This window comes from Meles meles, chromosome 7 (assembly GCF_922984935.1).
Source record: "Meles meles chromosome 7, mMelMel3.1 paternal haplotype, whole genome shotgun sequence".
NCBI lineage: Eukaryota > Metazoa > Chordata > Mammalia > Carnivora > Mustelidae > Meles > Meles meles.
The window spans coordinates 92,467,059-92,484,996 of NC_060072.1; the positions used below are offsets into that span (position 1 = coordinate 92,467,059).

The window sequence follows — 17,938 nt, forward strand, 5'->3', positions numbered from 1 at the left end:
GTTTGACTTCTTCCTTGCCAATTTGGATACCTTTTATTTCTCTCTGTTGTCTCATTGCCGTTGCTAGAACTTCTAATACTATGTTGAACAAGAGTGGTGAGAGTGGGCATCCTTGTCGTGTTCCTGATCTCAACGGGAAGGCTGCAAGCTTTTTCCCATTGAGGATGATATTTGCTGTGGGTCTTTCATAGATAGATTTTAGGAAGTTCAGGAATGTTCCCTCTATCCCTATACTTTGAAGCGTTTTCATCAGGAACGGATGCTGGATTTTGTCAAATGCTTTTTCTGCATCAAGTGAGAGGACCATGTGGTTCTTCTCTCTTCTCTTATTGATGTGTTCTATCACACTGATTGATTTGCGAATGTTGAACCAACCTTGCAACCCAGGGATGAATCCCACCTGGTCATGGTGGATAATCTTTTGAATGTGCTGCTGGATCCTGTTTGCTAGGATCTTGTTGAGAATCTTTGCATCCATATTCATCAGTGATATTGGTCTGAAATTCTCCTTTTTGGTAGGGTCTTTGCCTGGTTTGGGGATCAGGGTAATGCTGGCTTCATAAAAAGAGTCTGGAAGTTTTCCTTCTGCTCCAATTTTTTGGAACAGCTTCAGGAGAATTGGTGTTATTTCTTCTATGAAAGTTTGGTAGAATTCCCCAGGGAATCCGTCAGGTCCTGGGCTCTTGTTTTTTGGGAGGTTTTTGACCACTGCTTCAATCTCATTACTAGATATCGGTCTATTCAGGTTGTCAATTTCTTCCTGGTTCCATTTTGGGAGTTTGTAGTTTTCTAGGAATGCATCCATTTCATCTAGGTTGCTAGGCTTATTGGCATATAACTGCTGGTAATAATTTCTGATGATTGTTTCTTTTTTTTTAATTTTTTATTTATTTCTTATTTTTTTATAAACATATAATGTATTTTTATCCCCAGGGGTACAGGTCTGTGAATTGCCAGGTTTACATACTTCACAGCACTCTCCATAGCACATACCCTCCCCAATGTCCATAACCCCCTCCCCCTCTCCCAACCCCCCTCCCCCCAGCAACCCTTAGTTTGTTTTGTGAAATTAAGAGTCACTTATGGTTTGTCTCCCTCTCAATTCCATCTTGTTTCATTTATTCTTCTTCTATCCCCCTAACCCCCGATGTTGCATCTCCATGTCCTCATATCAGGGAGATCATATGATAGTTGTCTTTCTCCAATTGACTTATTTCACTAAGCATGATACCCTCTAGTTCCATCCATGTAGTCGCAAATGGCAAGATTTCATTTCTTTTGATGGCTGCATAGTATTCCATTGTGTATATATACCACCTTTTCTTTCATTTTATTTATTTTTTCAGTGCAACAGTATTCATTCTTTTTGCACAACACCCAGTGCTCCATGCAAAACGTGCCCTCCCCATTACCCACCACCTATTCCCCCAACCTCCCACCCTTGACCCTTCAAAACCCTCAGGTTGCCCCAACCTCACACCCCTGACCCTTCAAAACCCTCAGGTTGTTTTTCAGAGTCCATAGTCTCTTATGGTTCGCCTCCCCTCCCCAATGTCCATAGCCCGCTCCCCCTCTCCCAATCCCACCTCCCCCCAGCAACCCCCAGTTTGTTTTGTGAGATTAAGAGTCATTTATGGTTTGTCTCCCTCCCAATCCCATCTTGTTTCATTTACTCTTCTCCTATCCCCCTACCCCCCCATGTTGCTTCTCCATGTCCTCATATCAGGGAGATCATATGATAGTTGTCTTTCTCCGATTGACTTATTTCACTAAGCATGATACGCTCTAGTTCCATCCACATCGTCGCAAATGGCATGATTTCATTTCTTTTGATGGCTGCATAGTATTCCATTGTGTATATATACCACATCTTCTTTATCCATTCATCTGTTGATGGACATCTAGGTTCTTTCCATAGTCTGGCTATTGTAGACATTGCTGCTATAAACATTCGGGTACACGTGCCCCTTTGGATCACTATGTTTGTACCTTTAGGGTAAATACCCAGTAGTGCAATTGCTGGGTCATAGGGTAGTTCTACTTTCAACATTTTGAGGAACCTCCATGCTGTTTTCCAGAGTGGTTGCACCAGCTTGCATTCCCACCAACAGTGGAGGAGGGTTCCCCTTTCTCCGCATCCTCGCCAGCATCTGTCATTTCCTGACTTGTTAATTTTAGCCATTCTGACTGGTGTGAGGTGATATCTCATTGTGGTTTTGATTTGTATTTCCCTGATGCCGAGTGACGTGGAGCACTTTTTCATGTGTCTGTTGGCCATCTGTATGTCTTCTTTGCAGAAATGTCTGTTCGTGTCCTCTGCCCATTTCTTGATTGGATTGTTTGTTCTTTGGGTGTTGAGTTTGCTAAGTTCCTTATAGATTTTGGATACTAGCCCTTTATCTGATATGTCGTTTGCAAATATCTTCTCCCATTCTGTCAGTTGTCTTTTGGTTTTGTTAACTGTTTCCTTTGCTGTGCAAAAGCTTTTGATCTTGATGAAATCCCAAGAGTTCATTTTTGCCCTTGCTTCCCTTGCCTTTGCCGTTGTTCCTAGGAAGATGTTGCTACGGCTGAGGTCGAAGAGGTTGCTGCCTGCATTCTCCTCAAGGATTTTGATGGATTCCTTTCTCACATTGAGGTCCTTCATCCATTTGGAGTCTATTTTCGTGTGTGGTGTAAGGAAGTGTTCCAATTTCATTTTTCTGCATGTGGCTGTCCAATTTTCCCAGCACCATTTATTGAAGAGGCTGTCTTTTTTCCATTGGACATTCTTTCCTGCTTTGTCGAAGATTAGTTGACCATAGAGTTGAGGGTCGATTTCTGGGCTCTCTATTCTGTTCCACTGATCTATGTGTCTGTTTTTGTGCCAGTACCATGCTGTTTTGATGATGACAGCTTTGTAATAGAGCTTGAAGTCCGGAATTGTGATGCCACCAACTTTGGCTTTGTTCTTCAATATTCCTTTGGCTATTCGAGGTCTTTTCTGGTTCCATATAAATTTTAGGATTATTTGTTCCATTTCTTTGAAAAAAATGGATGGTATTTTGATAGGGATTGCATTAAATGTGTAGATTGCTTTAGGTAGCATAGACATTTTCACAATATTTATTCTTCCAATCCAGGAGCATGGAACATTTTTCCATTTTTTTGTGTCTTCCTCCATTTCTTTCATGAGTACTTTATAATTTTCTGTGTATAGATTCTTAGTCTCTTTGGTTAGGTTTATTCCTAGGTATCGTATAGTTTTGGGTACAATTGTAAATGGGATTGACTCCTTCTGATGATTGTTTCTATTTCCTTGGTGTTAGTTGTGAGCTCTAACTTTTCATTCATAATTTTATTAATTTGGGCTTTCTCTCTTTTCTTTTGGATTAGTGTGGCCAATGGTTTATCAATCTTATTGATTCTTTCAAAAAACCAGCTTCTAGTTTCATTGATATGTTCTACTGTATCTCTGGTTTCTACCTCGTTGATCTCTGCTCTAATCTTGATTATTTCCCTTCTTGCGTGTGGAGTTTGTTTGATTTGTTGATGATTCTCCAGTTCTTTAAGGTGTAGAGACAGCTGGTGTATTCTGGATTTTTCAATTTTTCTGAGGGAGGCTTGGATGGCTATGTATTTCCCCCTTAGAACCACCTTTGCTGTACCACATAGGTTTTGAACCAAAGTGTCTTCATTCTCATTGGTTTTCATGAATTGTTTAAGTTCTTCTTTGATCTCCTGGTTGATCCAAGCATTCTTAAGCAAGGTGGTCTTTAGCTTCCAGGTGTTTGAGTTCCTTCTGAACTTCTTCTTCTGATTGAGTTCCAGTTTCAAAGCATTGTGATCGGAGAATATGCAGGGAATAATGTCAGTCTTTTGGTATCGGTTGAGTCCTGCTTTGTGACCCAATATGTGGTCTATTCTGGAAAAGGTTCCATGTGCACTTGAGAAGAATGAGTATTCTGTTGTTTTAGGGTGGAATGTTCTGTATACATCGATGAGGTCCATCTGGTCCAATGTTTCATTCAATGCTCTTATTTCTTTATTAATTTTCTGCTTCGATGATCTGTCTATTTCTGAGAGAGGCGTATTAAGATCTCCTACTATTATTGTATTCATATCAATATGGCTCTTTATCTTGATTAATAGTTTTCTTACGTAATTGGGTGCTCCCATATTGGGGGCATAGATATTCACAATTGTTAGATCGTCTTGGCGGATAGTACCTTTAAGAATTATGTAGTGTCTCATTGTGGTTTTGATTTGTATTTCCCTGATGCCGAGTGACGTGGAGCACTTTTTCATGTGTCTGTTTGCCATCTGGATGTCTTCTTTGCAGAAATGTCTGTTCATGTCCTCTACCCATTTCTTGATTGGATTGTTTGTTCTTTGGGTGTTGAGTTTGCTAAGTTCCTTATAGATTTTGGATACTAGCCCTTTATCTGATATGTCGTTTGCAAATATCTTCTCCCATTCTGTCAGTTGTCTTTTGGTTTTGTTAACTGTTTCCTTTGCTGTGCAAAAGCTTTTGATCTTGATGAAATCCCAATAGCTCATTTTTGCACTTGTTTCCCTTGCCTTTGCTGTTGTTCCTAGGAAGATGTTGCTACGGCTGAGGTCGAAGAGGTTGCTGCCTGCATTCTCCTCAAGGATTTTGATGGATTCCTTTCTCACATTGAGGTCCTTCATCCATTTGGAGTCTATTTTCATGTGTGGTGTAAGGAAGTGGTCCAATTTCATTTTTCTGCATGTGGCTGTCCAGTTTTCCCAGCACCATTTATTGAAGAGGCTGTCTTTTTTCCATTGGACATTCTTTCCTGCTTTGTCGAAGATTAGTTGACCATAGAGTTGAGGGTCGATTTCTGGGCTCTCTATTCTGTTCCACTGATCTATGTGTCTGTTTTTGTGCCAGTACCATGCTGTCTTGATGATGACAGCTTTGTAATAGAGCTTGAAGTCCGGAATTGTGATGCCACCAACTTTGGCTTTGTTCTTCAATATTCCTTTGGCTATTCGAGGTCTTTTCTGGTTCCATATAAATTTTAGGATTATTTGTTCCATTCCTTTGAAAAAAATGGATGGTATTTTGATAGGGATTGCATTAAATGTGTAGATTGCTTTAGGTAGCATAGACATTTTCACAATATTTATTCTTCCAATCCAGGAGCATGGAACATTTTTCCATTTTTTTGTGTCTTCCTCCATTTCTTTCATGAGTACTTTATAATTTTCTGTGCATAGATTCTTAGTCTCTTTGGTTAGGTTTATTCCTAGGTATCTTATAGTTTTGGGTACAATTGTAAATGGGATTGACTCCTTAATTTCTCTTTCTTCAGTCTTGTTGTTCACCTCACACCAGTCAGAATGGCTAAAATTAACAAGTCAGGAAATGACAGATGCTGGCGAGGATGTGGAGAAAGAGGAACCCTCCTCCACTGTTGGTGGGAATGCAAGCTGGTGCAACCACTCTGGAAAACAACATGGAGGTTCCTCAAAATGTTGAAAATAGAACTACCCTATGACCCAGCAATTGCACTACTGGGTATTTACCCTAAAGATACAAACATAGTGATCCGAAGGGGCACGTGTACCCGAATGTTTATAGCAGCAATGTCTACAATAGCCAGACTATGGAAAGAACCTAGATGTCCATCAACAGATGAATGGATCAAGAAGATGTGGTATATATACACAATGGAATACTATGCAGCCATCAAAAGAAATGAAATCTTGCCATTTGCGATGACGTGGATGGAACTAGAGGGTATCATGCTTAGTGAAATAAGTCAATCGGAGAAAGACAACTATCATATGATCTCCCTGATATGAGGACATGGAGAAGCAACATGGGGGGGTAGGGGGATAGGAGAAGAATAAATGAAACAAGATGGGATTGGGAGGGAGACAAACCATAAATGACTCTTAATCTCACAAAACAAACTGGGGGTTGCTGGGGGGAGGTGGGATTGGGAGAGGGGGAGCGGGCTATGGACATTGGGGAGGGGAGGCGAACCATAAGAGACTATGGACTCTGAAAAACAACCTGAGGGTTTTGAAGGGTCAGGGGTGGGAGGTTGGGGCAACCTGAGGGTTTTGAAGGGTCAAGGGTGGGAGGTTGGGGGAACAGGTGATGGGTAATGGGGAGGGCACGTTTTGCATGGAGCACTGGGTGTTGTGCAAAAAGAATGAATACTGTTACGCTGAAAAAATAAATAAAATGGAAAAAAAAAAGAATTATGTAGTGTCCTTCTGTATCTCTGACTACAGTCTTTAGTTTAAAATCTAATTTATCTGATATGAGAATTGCTACTCCGGCCTTCTTTTGAGGCCCATTGGCATGAAAGATGCTTCTCCATCCCTTCACTTTCAGTCTGGGTGTATCCTTAGGTTCAAAATGGGTCTCTTGTAGACAACATATGGATGGGTCCTGTCGTTTTATCCAATCTGCAACCCTGTGTCGTTTTATGGGCGCATTTAGGCCATTCACATTGAGAGTGATTATTGAGAGATAGGTTTTTATTGACATCGTGTTGCCTTTGAAGTCTTTCTGTCTATAGATTGTTTCTATATTTCTGTTCAATGATATTCTTAGGATTTTTTCTCTCTTATAGGACCCCCCTTAATATTTCCTGCAGTGTCGGCTTGGTGGTTGCATAGTCTTTTAAGCCTTGCTGGTCTTGGAAACTCTTTATCTCTCCATCCATTTTAAATGTCAGTCTTGCTGGATAGAGTATTCTTGGTTGCATGTTCTTCTCATTTAGTACTCTGAATATATTTTGCCAGCCCTTCCTGGCTTTTCAGGTCTCTGTGGAAAGGTCTGACGTTATTCTAATGGGCTTTCCTCTGTATGTAAGAAGCTTCTTTGTCCTAGCTGCTTTTAAGAGGGTCTCTCTTGAAACATAATTCCCCATTTTAACGATAAGGTGCCGTGAGGACTTTCGAGAATCTAAAATCTTGGGAGGAGATCTTTCTGCCTCTAGTACATGAATGTTGTTTCCATTCGTGAGATTGGGAAAATTTTCATAGACAACTTCTTCCACTATATCTTCTAGACTTCTTTCTTTTTCTTCCCCTTCAGGGATTCCAATAATTCTGACGTTGGAACGTTTCATGGCATCGTTTATTTCCCTGATTCTGTTTTTGTGGCTTCTGAGCTGTTTGTTCCAGGCTTCCTCCTGATCCTTTCTCTCTATCTGTTTGTCCTCCAGATCACTAATTCTATCTTCTGTCTCAGTTACCCTAGCTTTTAGAGAGTTTAGATTGGATTGGAACTCATTGAGAGCATTTTGAACATCATCCCTGGTGGCTTTCAGTTCTGCCCTAACATTGTGAACATCATCCCTGGTGGCTTTCAGTTCTGCCCTAATCAATTCTGTTTGGTCATCCATGGCTTTCTCCAACCTAGCTATTGCCTGGATAATTGTTAGTCTGAATTCCTTTTCTGACATATTGTCTATGTCGATAGCCATTTGTTCTGTTGCAGAAGGCCCATCCTCTGTATTTTTCTTCTGTTGGGTATTCCTCCTCCTAGTCATTTTGGTAAGAGATGACTAAACAGATGCAGCTGGACTTATTGATTGTGGTGCAGTCAATGTGCATCCTGGAACGCTTCTGTGCAATCAGGATTCCCCACCCAAATGAGAGAAAAAAGACAAGAAAAAGAAATAGAGAAGAAGAAAGAAAAAAAAAAGGGGAAAGAAAAAAGGAAGAAAAAAAAAGAGAGAGAGAGAGATAGGAAAAAAAGGGAAGATACAAGAGAAGGCTCAGCCCAAATGGGCCACAAGGTAAGATTTGTGGAGTATACAAACAAAAACAGACAGACAAAAAGAGTGATAAAAGTATATGACAAGAGAAAAAAATATGTATATATAAGCAAAAAAAAGGGAAAAACCTCCTCAGAAAGAACCCCAAGTATAAGATTTATATATTGTCAGGACAGACACAAATTCACAGAAACACTGACAGAAGGAAAAATTGGGAGAATGGTTATAGATTCTCAGTGTGGGTGAGGAAGGTTATTTTGATTCTTCCTGAAGGTATCTTGATGTTTTTGTTAAGGGACTCAACTTTCCTAAGTTATAGGGGGATTAGAAACTGGTTTGCCTATAGGGGTAGCATTGATTGGGGAAAGGGGGTTACCTTGAAGTTTAACTCTATATGTATAGTAGAAAATAAAAATTAAAAAAAGAATAAACTAGACTAAACTAAGTTAAAATTAAAAAAAATAGAAAAACAAAAGAAAAACACGGGTGTATGTATCAAAACGTTCAGGTTAGAAGGTTATTAAAGAATTTGATGTACTGGACATCTCAGTGTGATGGTAAATAGGTTAAAAAATTATCTGGATGTATAAAAAAAAAGAACCAGAATATTGGTAAAGAGTTAAAAATAAAAGTTGTATTTATGAAGTAGTGGTGGTTGTTCTCTTGTAGTCTTTTTTTTTTTTTTTTTCCTTCCTTCCTGGTTGGTTTTCTGGGGGAGGAGCCTGCCACGTGGGTTTTCAGACAATGATGTTCCCTGAGTTAGGTCCTCCCACTCCCCTCAAGGGGGTGAGCTCTTTTTTTTTTCAGGAAACTGTTTTTTTTTTTTCAGCCTTTTGTTCTCTGGGGGTTTTTATGTTCTTTCATCTGCTTTCTCTCGCCTTGACAGCTTTTGATGGTTTTTGGAGGTTTAGAGGAGAGCAAACAGCACCCCAACCTCCCTCTCAGAGAGAAGCCTCAGACTGTTTTGCAAAAGCTGCTGGCAGAGTTGGTTCTGGGTCACTGTCCCTGGGGATGCAGGAGCTCCTCGTTGTGCCCAAAACCAGGGCAGCTGTGGCTGTCTAGGCAGCTCCAGACCGCCAGAGAGGTTCGGAGCAGAGATCGCGCACTGAGATTTTCCCGCTGTCCCGGGCTGGGAATGTCTGGTTTTTCCTGCTGCCAGAGCTCCAGGCTAGCGCCTATGAGCACCTATCCCAAGGGAGGGTGTGGGACGCGTGCGTTTCAGGATTGCCGTCAGGCCAGGCTCCCAGCCCCTCACGGGAGACAGACCCCACTCGTTCTCAGGCGCGCTGGCGTTCAGGTGCACTCGCGGCTCAGGGACGGAGACCTGATTTCTCCGCCGCACTCTCTCTGGCTCCGCGCCAGGGGAGGCTGTCCTGGGTCCGGGGACTTAGGTCCCTGACCCTAACCGCCCAGGTTCCCACTATTACCCCCCCCACCGCGATCCTTTGCTGTTTGTTTTTTGAGTGCTTTCAACCAGACTCCAAGTTAATGCTGGTCCCCAGACGCAGAGCACTCTAGTGTTGGGGTGTTACTTTCCAATCAGTCACCTCTGGTGGCTCCCTCCCCCTTTTGTTTATCTTCTGATATCAGTCTGATGCTCCCAGTCTGCTTTACCTGCCACTGGCGTCTTCTGCTCCAGTAGAGATCCAGACGTGTATAATTCTGATCTCAGGCTGATTTCATGGGTGGTCGGAGTTCTTTGGTAGGTAATCAGCTCACTTTAGGGTACAGGTTGAAATGGTGCCTCCTCCTACTTCCCCGCCATCTTGCTCCCCAACTTTCTGTTCATTTTGACTTTTTCTTCTACCAGTAGATAAGTTTTGGAAACATGTGGGCTTTTCTCTGCAGCATTGTTGAATGCCCAAATTTCTAAAGAAGCATGTTTTGATGGATGAAGAAGTAGTGACATCTTTTTGCTCCCTTCTATCTGACCCCTGGATCATAGTTAAGGTGCTATATTTTTCAATTATATCTCCAGTGGTAGCCTCTCTCTGTGAGTTAATCCTAAATTGTCCTGAGGGTCATTATAAGAATTTCACCCAGAAGCACTTGGGTGGCTCTGTCAGTTTAGCATTGACTCTTGGTTTTGGCTCGGGTCTTGATTTGGGTCATGAGATCAAGCTCTGGCATGGCCACAGCAGGGAGTATCTGCTTGAGGTTCTCTCCCTGTCCCTCTGCCCCTCCCCCTGCTCATCACATGCATGTACACATATGCACACACACACTCTCTCTCTCAAATAAATAAATCTTAAAAACAGAAAAGAGTGTCTACCCAGAAGTTCCCAGCCATTCCAAATTGATAGGCTTCTATTCACCTTAATTAATATTTTCCTGTTTAAAGTAACAAACCTATTTATTCTTCCTACACCGACAAAATTTTTACTAATATTGTATTAAAATGAGGAGCTCTTGCCCTATATCATTTTGTATTCCACACACTGAAAAGTTCTAGATAAATTCTAGAAATAATTTTTAATTAAAAGGAGATTTAGGAGCACCTGGGTGGCTCAGTTAATTAAGCTTAATTAATATGACCTTTGGCTCAGGTCATATTCTTAGGATCCTGGAATCCTGTCCTACAATGGGCTTACTGCTCCGCAGGGATTCTGCTTCTCCTTCTGCCACTTACCCTGCTTCATCCTCTCTCTCATTCTCTCTCAGTCTCTAGCTGTCAAACAAATAAATAAAGACTTTAAGAAGGGGGGGTACTTAAAAGGTAGGATTACAATTAATTTGTGGGAATATTTAGGACAAAAATGGCATCCTGAAAATATTAAGCTCATTAAGTAGACTGTTATCTCTATCGTTTTAATGTAGTCTTTTCATCATAAATATTTTAAAATATTTCCCTAAGGAATTTTAAAATAATCTTCTTGAATGCTCTTTTTTTTATTTCTAATTGTTTAGTTTTTAATATATGAAAACACAGAAATCACAAAACATTATCTGACCTTTAATTTGTGATTTAAAGGATATTTATGATATCATGGAATATGTCTACATCAAGGAATACAGGTAAACCCTAAGTTGGAGTGAATTTTTGTTTTTTTTGAATTATAATGAATGTAATTTACTACATAATTAAAAATGTTCACTTTTTAGTCTAACATCTAACACTTTTCTCATATGGTACAAATTTTTAAATCTGTCTCTCTGTGCCTACCAATACGTATGTTATGACAATTACCAGAAACTTTTTCTTCGTCAGTGAAAAAAATTAAGTCCAAAGAAATTCCCAAAGAATACATACAACCTGTACTTAGAATATTATTAGATTATTTGTTTGTATCTGAGGTTACCACAGTCCTCATGGACAACAGCCCTGGAGCCCGCACTTACGTCTCCACAACTGACTTTAAGATTACTCTTCTCCCAGTGGAATTGATCAGAGGATGAGCAAAACCTTAATATTGGAATATCCTGAAGAAAAGTTTCTCAGGACTAAAATAACATTGTAAACAACCATTGTTGACACTCAAACAAATGATGATTGACTCTAGATGACATAGAGTTGCTAAGGTCCTTTAATACCCATGATTATTTCATTAGCCTTATTTTAAGACATATAAAGCATACTAGATTTTATGAAAGGAACTTTTCTTTATATATATTCTTTAAATATACTTTCCCTGAATGAAGAGCAAGATCCCTTGAACTGGTTCAACTTTACTAGAAAGTCATCTTTGTGGTGTAAGAACTGGAATGTTCAGCTTCTCTCTGCTTCAAAAAAAAGCTAACTGATTATGGCATATTTTAATTAAACAACTACCAGTGGAAGTAAAATAAATATAATGAGCCAATAAAAATGCCTTATTTAGGGGAATGGACTTGATCTATGGAAATGACCATTTATTTAGAAAGAGCTTTAAACAATTTTATTTACTATAAGATTAGTGGTTTTTAAATTTTATTAATTTTATCATACATATCACTTACCAATTTTTAGTCTATTTTCAAAATGATGGATACAATAATAATAAAAATTTAAGAAACTGAGGCAAATAAGGTAATAGTACTCAAAAATGTTTTTATTATTTTCATGTAATGATTCAAACACTGGACTATCATAGGCTGCAAACATTGTCATAGAGATAACATGTAGCATCTCTATTTTAGATTATCATAGCCCTCTTATTTTAGATAATGAGAATAGAAATTTCAAATGTGAATAAATTAGATAATATTAAATCCCATTACTGGCTGAACTCTCAGCAAAATTATGACTTAAATACAGTAACTCAGAAATGTCTTTCACTGCTTAACAACTGAATACCAACTTCATAAGTCTAACATTATCTAATGCAAATTCTTGAATGCTCATGACATTAAAATTGTTTTATATGCAATATTGAATTAAGATGCAAAAAATGTGTTCTACATTTAAGAAACTATGTGACTAAGAAAAAAGCCTGGATTGCATTTGTTTATTTTGCTTTCTGCCTCTCAGCAGGTTTCTGCTATGGGTGACAGGGGAACAAGCAATTACTCAGAAATGACTGACTTCATTCTTGTAGGCTTCAGGGTCCGCCCAGAACTCCACATTTTCCTCTTCTTGCTCTTTCTGCTTGTGTATGCTATGATCCTTCTAGGGAATGTGGGGATGATGACCGTTATTATGACTGATCCCCGGCTGAACACACCAATGTATTTCTTCCTAGGCAACCTCTCCTTCATTGATCTATTCTATTCTTCTGTCATTGCACCCAAGGCTATGATCAACTTCTGGTCTGAGAGCAAGTCCATCTCCTTTGCAGGCTGTGTGATCCAGCTCTTTCTCTTTGCCCTTTTCATTGTGGCTGAGGGATTTCTCCTGGCAGCCATGGCTTATGACCGCTTCATTGCCATCTGCAACCCACTCCTCTACTCTGTCCAGATGTCAACTCGTCTCTGCATTCAGTTGGTGGCTGGTTCCTACTTTTGTGGCTGCATCAGCTCAGTTCTTCAGACAAGCATGACATTTACTTTGTCCTTTTGTGCTTCCCGCACCATCGATCACTTTTACTGTGATGACCGTCCACTTCAAAGGATTTCTTGCTCTGATCTCTACTTTCATAAGATGGTTTCCTTTTTCTTATGCAGCATTATTATTTTGCCTACCATAATTGTCATTATTGTGTCCTATATGTATATTGTGTCCACAGTTCTAAAGATACGCTCCTCTGAGGGACGTAAGAAAGCCTTCTCCACTTGCAGCTCTCACCTAGGTGTCGTGAGTGTACTGTACGGTGCCATCGTTTTTATGTATGTCATCCCTGATAGATTCCCTGAGCTGAGTAAGGTGGCTTCTTTATGTTACACCTTAGTCACTCCCATGTTGAATCCTTTGATTTACTCCCTGAGAAACAAAGATGTGAAAGAAGCTCTGAGAAAGATCCTGGGGAAAAAAACATTTCTATTTAATTCTATCTTAACAGTGACATAACCGAAAGGCCTGGACATTATGACAATTTGGGGAGGCGTCGATGCAAAGAATGCCTCCAATGATTTTGAAATATTTAATTTTAGAAAGTTTATTTATTTGAATCCCGTGACTTACAGCTGACAAGTACATTTGGACTATATTTTTCCTGATGGTTGATTCTGGAGTGGAATGGCTTTCTCCGTACTTCGTCTTCATTTGGGTAAAGATCATGATTGCTGTGTATTTTGGTTTAAGGGAAAACATATTCCAGATTTGGTGCTGGCACTCTGAGGATGATGTTTGGGATGTTTATCTTGAGTTAGTAACAAATGTTGTGAAATGTGTATATACTTGGTAGAAGTAACAAAATCTGATATGATAAGAAGACAGAACAAAATATCAGATTTACTGGAGAAATCTTTTTTTTTTTTTTTTTTAGAGAGAGATCACAAGTAGGCAGAGAGAGAGGGGAGAAACAGGCTTCCTGCTGAGCAGAGAGCCCGATGCGGGGCTCGATCCCAGGATCATGACCTGAGCCGAAGGCAGAGGCTTAACCCACTGAGCCACCCAGGCGCCCCCTGGAGAAATCTTTTTCAGCGCTGCATGTTCTGCAGGTGTTCTACAGTGCACGCAGTCCTGAGGGTGACATGTGGGTCACTCTTAATTGTCCAGAGGCCCAATGAGTGACACACATATGTCATACTTTTCTGGCGCTTAAATCATTCTTGAAAGTCCTCCTTTTGGACAAGGAAACTGTAATGAAAATGAAAGAAAAATAAAGAGGATTCATTTTTTTTGTTCTACATCCCTTAGAATTAATTCACCAAATTGATATTTATTGAATTTTTATATACATTTTGCTGTAAGAAAATTCCTAGGTATAAATAATTTTTGTACTTAAACGCACAGTCAGATGAGGAGAAAACAGCTGGCCAGAGAACCAAAATATCACACGGAAACCCAGTGAATAAGACATTTATGGAATATACAAAAAGAGTGCAGCCTTTGGAGGTGAACAGTCTTGATGGTCAGTGAATTTTTTCTCTATACATTTTAAAAAGTAGGTAGAACTGAGCAAGGTGAAATAGACAGGTTTCTGTGCAAAATCACTGTGTGGAGAACTGCATGAGGTTTGATAAGTCACTTGTACTGCACAAGACAAAAAGTGAGGGATGAGCCTTAAAAGGGAATTCATGGAAATTGTGCAGACCTCTATGTCAAGCCAAGGAAGACGACTTTTATTCTGTAGACAACAGGTAGGCATTGGGGATTTTAGAGAAAGACAGTATTCTGTTCAACTGGGCATTTTACAAATATCATACTGATATCTTTATGGAAAATTAATATTCACAAGGAGAAGACTTAGAAAGTGAGTGATTGTCCAAGTAAGAGATTATGGTGGCTTTTACTAAAGGCAGTCTTCTTAAGGGCAGTGAAGAAGAGACTCTCTTTAGAATGACAGATAAAGTAAGCTGAATATGGACTGATCATTGAAAAAATGAGAATGATGTTGAAGAGAAAAATGGCTACTAACGTTTAAGCATCTCTGCTGGAGAAAAGCTACTTCATAAAATGAGGAAGAAAATCTGAGTAACAACAGTTCATTGATAACTTGAGAGTTAAAAAAAATAAGCTCAGGCGTCAAACAGTTTTCAAATTCTGTTTGCCTTGTAGCTTTGGGCAAGTTACATAATATCTCCATATGTTAATTTTCTCCTGTAAAATGGGGTGTATAAGTAACTCTCAGAGTTACTTGAATGATTAAATTACATACATTTCATACAAATCTGTTAAATCTATATATTTATTGGCTGCCAGATTTGTTCTTTCTTCATGCCTTTAATAGTATCGATGTCAATTCTGAGAGAGGAAGACAGTAACTTTCTTTGCCCCTTTCCCTTCTCTGCCATGAGGCATTCCCAAGTCCCCAGGAGTACCTATGTATTCATTTCCATAGAGAGAACTTGAGTCACTTTACTCTGTTATTTCAGCCTTTATTTTCCTTTTTCCTAACAACCAACTGAAAAGATTCAAAACAAACAAAAAGAACAGAGCCCCCAACTAGAGACAGAATAGTAACTTATCAGCAAATGAGGTATCTATTTCTCTCTCTACTCATGTTCGTCTTTAGGAATCCTTTCTTGTGTTTCAATAAATGTCACCTCTTTCACCCACATTTTTTAAAATACAGATTACTGGGGAAAACAGGGGACTCACTAAGTAGAAAAACTTCATAAGGATTTTAAGGTAAGTGTTCATGTGCTACGTTTGTATCCCGCCTCTCTCCTGAAGTGAAGCAGAAAGATTTTAGGTTGAAAGAGGCGTATTTTACAAACCCACCCTCATGAGTAAAATGCAGAAGGCTTCATGCCAGTACTCTGAGTCCTATAATGGAATGACCCAGCAATGAAAGAAGCTCCTCATCCTTTAAATCATCATCCAATGGATGTTGGTAACCTTTTTTCCAACTGAGGAAAAGGAACCAAACAATAGTGTTAACTGTTGGGAGAACAGTGTACCTCTATATGCACCACGTCCTGAATTCCCAGCAACCACCACCAGACACACACATACACATCAAAACAAACATAATCATGTTTTCTTTGTCTTTGTCTCTCTCTCTCTCTCTCTCTCTCTCTCTCTCACACACACACACACACACACACACACACACACACACGCTTTGAGATACCTTTGAGAAGGACACCAAGAACAATCAGTGACTATATCACTCCCCAGAGCAATATATGTCTGTCATCCAGCTGACTCTGAAAAGAACCTCAGGCTAAACTAAAAGCTAACAGACCTCACCATGAGAAGATACATACAATAATTTTTCAATGCTGACCTTTTCCCTTCTTTTCCTGATGTCAAGTAATTTTTGCCATTGCTACAGGAATTAAATTCAGGTATATTCTTTTCCTGTTTAGAACTTGATCTTCTCATTTTACTTAACAATTAGAGTAAGATTCATGTATCATAGAGAGTAGTTCTGAAATCAGGGATGAGATTGAAAAAGAATAATAATGAGCATGTTCATATAGATTAATAAAAATATATGCATAAATGCATACATACACATAAATGTATATATATATGTAATTGTCAAAATATGAAATACACATTATAAGGCTGCTAATATAATAATCAAATTTGTAGTGCAAGTCATGGAAAAATTTATTTTAATATTATTATGTAGCTAATATTTTGATTTGGGAAGTACGAGGTTTTTTAAAAAACAGCATGGTTAGTACTTAAATAACACCCTTATCTAAAATATTATGCATGTAGGGAACTTCAAACTCATCTAATGACCTCCCACTGAATATATAATTATAGCTGACCGTATTGTTAATAACCGGTAAAGTTTTCACTTTTATAAGATTCTACTTACTTAAAAGAGAGAGAGACAGAAAGAGGGCATGAACAGGGGTTGGGGCAAAGGGAGAGAGACAAGCAGACACCCCACTGAGCAGGGAGCTCAACTCAGGGCTTGATCCCAGTACCCTGATCATTACTTGTGCCTAAGGCAGATGCTTAGACAACTGAGCCATCCAGGCACACACAAGTAAAGTTTTCTTCATTAAAATGATAATGTTGATGCTGGTAGATCCTGACTTAACTGCTGCTACACTAAAAACAATTATATTAGAAAGTTTAACCTATTTTGCTTTGAGTTTTTTATATATAAATATCTTCTACTGCCTTTACTGGATTCCTGTGTTTTAGGCACAAATTAAATCTCCAGTCCAAAAAAAAAATTCTGCCAATTATTTTTGCTCAAATATTTCATTGAAGGATAATTGTGTGAAATGAACTGTGTTTATTCAGAGTATACAATTCTGTGAGTTTGAACCATTTATACATCAATGAAATCATCACTACAAGATACAGAACATTTCCATCACCTTTAAATGATTTATCATGTCCCTTGTTAGTCCATGCTCTGTCCAGCTCCGTTTTCACAATACCAGTGATCTCATATGTTTTGCGTATCTCTATATAGCCTGCATACTGTATGTACTCTTCTTGGAGTCTTCTTGAACTGAGTAAAATGAATTGGAAATTTATTTATTTTGTCATCTGTTTAAGTAACTCATTCTTTTTATTGCTCAGTAGTGTTCTATTTCCCATTGTATACATATGGCCAAATTTTGCTTATGCATTCTTAAATTGATGAGCAACTGAGGTATTTCCACTTTTTAAATATTGTGAATAAAACAAATAGAAACATTCACATGTATGTTTTTGAATGAGGGCCTACTCATTCCTTCTCCTCTCCCAGCCCAGCATGATAAGAAGAAGCACATTAGGGAAGTACAAACAAGAACGTAGGGGAACTCTTCTTCCCCTAGATCCCAGTCATGGACTACCATATCACCTTGAGAGTGACAGGCTTAAAACATTTCTTATTTTTTCCAGCTCCAAGTTGCAGGTCTATTCAAGGCAAGAGTGGCCACAATGTCTGGAGATCTTTTTCTTTACCCAGAGCCCATTCACAGGGTAGAAACTCTACCCCAGGCATGGTAGATCAAGAATAAGCGGGTCCCAATTTCAGTTGCGCCAGTTCAAAGGATAGAGATTTTTTGCCAAGAGAGATTATTCAGCCATCAGAAACAATGAATACCCAACTTTTGCATCAACGTGGATGGGACTGGAGGAGATTATACTGAGTGAAATAAGTTAAGCAGAGGAAGTCAGCTATCATATGGTTTCACTTACTTGTGGAACATAAGGAATAACATGGAGGACATTAGGAGAAGGAAAGAATGAGTGAATTGGGAGAAATTGG

General features: G+C 39.1%; 1 protein-coding gene across 1 annotated transcript; it reads left to right on the forward strand.

Annotated features, from left to right (window-relative positions):
- Positions 1 to 12,156: 12,156 nt before the first annotated feature.
- Positions 12,157 to 13,167, forward strand: LOC123946410 (olfactory receptor 9K2-like). The gene has a single exon (XM_046011830.1). The coding sequence runs from the start codon at positions 12,205 to 12,207 to the stop codon at positions 13,165 to 13,167; it is 963 nt and encodes a 320-aa protein (XP_045867786.1). The 5' UTR covers positions 12,157 to 12,204.
- The last annotated feature ends 4,771 nt before the right edge of the window (positions 13,168 to 17,938 follow it).